This window comes from Myotis brandtii, unplaced genomic scaffold (genome assembly GCF_000412655.1).
Source record: "Myotis brandtii unplaced genomic scaffold, ASM41265v1 scaffold478, whole genome shotgun sequence".
Taxonomy (NCBI): domain Eukaryota; kingdom Metazoa; phylum Chordata; class Mammalia; order Chiroptera; family Vespertilionidae; genus Myotis; species Myotis brandtii.
The window spans coordinates 418,050-423,530 of record NW_005368264.1 but is presented as its reverse complement, the minus strand read 5'-3'; the positions used below and the strand labels follow the sequence as shown (position 1 = coordinate 423,530).

At 43.4% G+C, this 5,481-nt stretch overlaps 1 protein-coding gene across 4 annotated transcripts in view; it reads left to right on the top strand.

Moving 5' to 3' along the window:
* Positions 1–5,481, top strand: part of TTC33 (tetratricopeptide repeat domain 33) — a 21,528-nt gene that overhangs the window by 549 nt on the left and 15,498 nt on the right. For 2 of the 4 annotated variants that reach the window (XM_005875983.2, XM_005875982.2), the window contains exon 2: positions 4,749–4,970. In XM_005875983.2, coding sequence (XP_005876045.1) covers positions 4,750–4,970 — 221 coding nt within the window. In that variant the 5' untranslated portion in view covers position 4,749. Of the gene's footprint in view, positions 1–940; positions 1,041–3,827; positions 3,856–4,748; positions 4,971–5,481 lie in introns of those variants that run through there. The other 2 variants (XM_014547518.1, XM_014547519.1) reach the window with 2 other exon arrangements.

Sequence of the window (5,481 nt, the reverse complement as noted above, 5' to 3'; positions counted from 1 at the left end):
CAGCTTCGATGAATTTCTCACATTTAAATGGTGAAGAACGAAGGGAAGCCGCTAATGCCGGTTTCAGCCTCGCGGTGACATTTTCGGGCACCTGGTTTCTGGACCGCCTCATCGCCGGGTGCATCCCGGTACTGGAAGGGTCTGTTTCCATTTCCTGCCCGTGTTCTCCGCGGTTCTGGCCTGGGGTGTCGCATCCCCGACAGAGGGGGGACCGGCCTCTCCAGTGCGGGCTGGGCTCTGCCCAGCGCCGCGGGAACCCTGGGCGGCTGCAGGGACCTGCGCCAGCGAAAGAGCTCGGAACACAGCGTGGCTGTTTAGAATTTTCATGGCATCAATCCTATATAATAAAAGCCTAGTATGCAAATCGACCAGCAGAAGACAGGTGGAAGATTGGTCGCTATGACACACACTGACCACCAGGGGGAAGATGCTCAACACAGGAGCTGCCCACAGGCCCCAGGCCAGCCAAGGCGGGTGCCAGCAAGGCCCCTCTTCTGCCCCCCCCACCCCGCCCCCCCCCCAATCGCCCTGCCTGTCGCCCCACAGATTGGCCCTGATTGACAGCCAGACCTAAGGACCCTAACCGTGCATGAATTTTGTGCACTGGGCCTCTAGTTAAGTATAATTCTGCATAAAATGAATTTATGTGGTTTCATGAGTTTAACAGAAACCCACTTGATTATGATGTACCCACTATGTGATGTGTTTTGTTTTTTATCCTGGTGGAAAATGTAACTACAGATTTAAGAAAGCTTTCTGTATAATAAGTTTTAATTTAATGTTCAGATAGCCTTAGAACGGGAAACTCGTACTCTTTAAGATACCCAAATCAACTCGGAGGGTTACATTTTCCAAGGCAGACAGTGTGTTGTATCCGCCCTGGGACTCACCCTTCTTTTAAGCCTGCCTATTCTTATTCTCCTCTGACATCATGGCATCCTTTGTCTTCTCTCTTCTAGCACTTATCATGTATTGTAATTAACTTTATCTTGGGGTCTCCAGACAATTGTGGAGAAAATACAAAGCTTACCACGGTGTTGGTAAGAGATCTGCATTTTTTAACCTCTGGGCACCCTTGATGCTTTGTGGCGTCTTTACTCAGCCCTTATTGTTGCTGTGTCTGTTCTTCCTAGTGGCTGTTTCAGGTCTTTTTTGTTCTCCTGGCTCAGGTTCATCTCTTTTCCCTTTGCTTGGAGCAGAGGACCAGTCTTCTGTTTCTCTGAAAAAAAATGTGAAGCTTGGGGGTATGAAATTTGTCATTTCCTTTTCCCTCTACTTCTGAACTTGCCTAAACTTTTCATTCAATATTAGTTTTTGTCTGAGAGGAATGTATTCTTGTCCCCCTCTGCAAGGCTAAACTTGTCAGTTGATAGGGGTCATCAGGCTGTTGATACGCCTAAAACCACATTGTGTCCTAACCTCCCTAGCTTCTGGTCTCTTGGGATCTTAAAGGATTTATGGAGGAGAATGGCAGAAACACCTGAGGCAGCAGGGTGTGTGGCTTCTTTATTCCTGGTTGAGAACCACCATTGGGGCCTTGACCTATATCTGTCTTCAGTAGGAGGATGGGGGTGGGGGGTGGTAATGGGAGTCTAAATGAAGTATTAACTTTTAAAAAATATATATTTATTGATTTTTAGAGAGAGGAATGGAGAGGGATAGAGAGAAACATCGATGAGAGAGAAGCACCATTGATCGGCTGCCTACTGCATGCCCCCTACTGGAGATGGAGCCCACAAAGCCAGGCATGTGCCCTGACTGGGAATTGAACTGGTGACCTCTTGGTTCATGGGTTGACGCTCCACCACTGAGCCACACCAGCTGGGCTGAAGAATTAATTAAAAAAACAAACAAACATATAGGTCTGTCCCTTTTTCCTTTCCTCCCACCCTAAACCCTGCTCCCAGTAGTCTACAGATCTGACCAATGAATTATAATGTAATTTGCCTTTAGTAACCACAGCAGATATCCATAAGTATTAATAAGGTTCCCACCCATTAAAAGAATGCCTCACAAAGTTGCATTTGGAAACTTGAAACCAGAAAACTAAGTCATCCTCATTCTAGTCACCTTTAGAGACAGTCATACACACGAGACTTCTTTCTTTCTTTTTTATAAAAAATATATTTTTATTGATTTCATAGAGGGAGAGAGAGATAGAAACATTGATGATGATGAGAAAATAATTGATTGGCTGCCTCCTGCATGCCCCCTACTGGAGATTGAGCCTGCAACCCGGGCATTTGGTTAACCCTTATCAACCTGTACATTTCTTTTAAAAAAAAGAAAAATCTGCTAAACTCATTCAATATTTATTGAACTGTGAACTGTTGCAAACATAGCTGAAACCTGATTCTACACATTTCTTGATTGCTATAACTTATTGGCACTGACTCATATTCATTAAGAACTTAGGCATGTAACACACAATTCTCTTACCCCTTCAATTTCTGCCGATATCTTGGGCCTTTCCATGTAAAGGGCCTCACTTTTTCTGTCCCTTTCCTTCTAGTGACTACTTATACTTTACTTTAGCCATGTGCCTCAGATGTGAAGACCGTGATATCTTCTAGAACTTACTATTTCATTTCTTATTCCCACAATGCCCATTCTTGGATAGTTTTATGAAGACTTCTGGTTCATCGCTTTTCCTATCTCTCAAGTTGATCAGTCAGTTGATCATAATCTCTTTGGGGTCATAGATTCCTTTAAGAATGCACACACAAACAGGCACATAAAAATTGATATGAAAAATTTAGAGGTTTCTCTATTTTTAAGCACATCCATATAATTAGTAAAGATTTCTTGGATCCCTCAGTAAATCTCTTCTCTAAATAAATATTTGTTGAATTCTTCTGGGCTTTCCTTTAACTTTGTTTCATCAATTATCCTTTTATTCTTTCTTATCCTTTATTTTTATATATCCTTGCAGATTTACAAAACAACCTAACATTTGTTATCTTTTTGATTCACCCACTGTGAACTTGCCAAATGAATCTTTGAAAAACTTTTTATTATGGAAAATTTCAAACATTTATGAAAAGAGAGAAAAGTATAAGGGATCTTATGTTCTCATCACCTAACTTCCTCAACTGTCAGCTCAGCAATCTTTTCATCTGTATTTCTCCTCTACTGCACCCCTACCCTCACTGGCTACATTGAAACAGTTCCTAGGTAACTTATAATTTCATGTGAAATAGTTTATTATGTATGCCTAAAAGATAAAGGTTTTTTAATAAATGTAATCATAATACTATTTATCATACCTAAAAAATAATTAGTTATTTCTTAATGTCATCAAATACCAAATTGTTATGCCCAGATTTCAGGATCCCCAATAGACCACCAGGGAGCCAGCCGAGTCTGATGCAAAAGCAAAGAGTCTTTATTCGAGCTAGCTCGGCTCCCCGACCACACTCACCGATGCAGCGGCAAGCGGCAGAGAGAGTGAGCTCTGTGGGTAGAGGGGTTTTATAGGGGGGTTGGAGTAAGGGGAGGAGAGAGGACTGTGGGCCCTGCCGATTGGCCAGGCGCAAGTCGGTGTCTTGTTACACAGGATGTGGTCGTATCTACGGCGCGCACTTCCCTTGATTATCATTGGTTAGTTTAAAGCAATCCTAGGTGTGGCTAGCAGAGGCTTGGGCTTCCAGGAAGAAGCTCCTTGCCGAGCACATGGCTAAGGCTGCTGCCCAAAAATGGAGGATCCGGGGTAAGATGGAGGGTGTAGCCCTCGCCCTGGGGCAAGATGGAGGGCGTAGCCCTCGCCCTTTCACAAATCAGTGTTCTGATTTCCCCTTTTTCCTCCCCATTGCCTTGTTTGAACCTAGAGCTAACAAGATCCACAAATTCTATTTGGTTAGTATGTCTTTTCGTCTCTCTTAATCTAGAGGTTACCTCCCACCTTTCTCTCCTCCTTTCACCCCTGGCAGTTTTTTAAAAATATATATATTTTATTGATTTTTCATAGAGAAGAAGGGAGAGGGATAGAGAGTTAGAAACATCGATGAGAGAGAAACATTGATCAGCTGCCTCCTGCACACCCCCTACTGGGGATGTGCCTACAACCAAGGTACATGCCCTTGACTGGAATTGAACCTGGGACCTTGCAGTCTTCAGGCCGACGCTCTATCCACTGAGCCAAACCAGTTAGGGCACCCCTGGCAGTTTATTTCTTGAAGAAACTAGCTTTATTTTTATGTTTTTGCCGTCTGCATCTTTGTCATGTTATTGTGCATGCTCATCCAGATCCCATGTTTTTTATAAACTATAGGCTGTTATGATTTAGGATTAATTTTAGTTAAGAATATATCATGGCTGGTGTGTCCCTTCCATCAGGCGATGCATAATGTCCACTTGTCTTTCCTGATGTTACTTGATGATTATTTCCGAGGACCACTGTTTAATTAGGAGTTAAGAAATGATGATAGTCGCCCAGCCGGTGTGGCTCAGTGGTTGAGCATCAACTCATGAACCAGGAGGTTACAGTTCTATTCCCAGTCAGGGCCTGTCCGGGTTGTGGGCTCGGTCCCCAGTGGGACATGCAAAAGGCAGCCAGTCAGCGACTCTCTCATCGTTGATATTTCTATCTCTTGCTCCCTCTCCCTTCCTCTCTGAAATTAAAAAAAAAAAAAATTAAGAAAATGATGATATTCTGATTCTGTTATTCCTTTATTTCTTCTTCACTTATTTGGAATATGTCTATAAAGGGCCAAGTTTGACATTTAAAGCTGTTTTTTGTGATTCTCCAGAATGGCTTCCTTCGGATGGAAGAGGAAAATTGGTGAGAAGGTCTCAAAGGTCACTTCCCAGCAGTTTGAAGCTGAAGCTGCCGATGAAAAGGATGCAGTTGAGAGTGATGAAGGGAACGGGCTTCATGCCACCAAACGCAGGAAAGAAAGTCTCCTGGAAGGCTGTGCCAGGAAAAGCAAGCAGCTGAAGGATGAAGGAGCCAGCCTGGCTGAAAATAAAAGGTATGTTTTAGGGCAGTGGTCGGCAAACTCATTAGTCAACAGAGCCAAATATCAACAGTATGATTGAAATTTCTTTTGAGAGCCAAATTTTTTAAACTTAAACTATATAGGTAGGTACATTCAACTTTAAATTCACGGTTTTCGTCTTCTGTTTTTCTTTGCTTCTTCTTTGTAGCCATCTCAAACAGGGCACCTAAAAATGTTTCATTTTATAATAATAAAGCCACCAACACAAAAGAATTACAATTCTTAAATTGATGACAAAAATACCTGTAGGATTTGCAGCTGGTTGGAAAAATACAGGTAACTTTATGCTTCGAGTAGGTACTTTTGTCACCCGCGCACAACTTGCGGACTCGACTAGCACTAACCACTGCACAATGAGACTGCTGGCTGACTGGCTCACTCAACTCGTGAATGAATCATGAATCACGCCCGCCTCCCCCGCGCTGCGTATCCCAAGGCCGCCTGCGCCGGTCTCCCGTCGCCCGACCGACTGACCACCACCCCC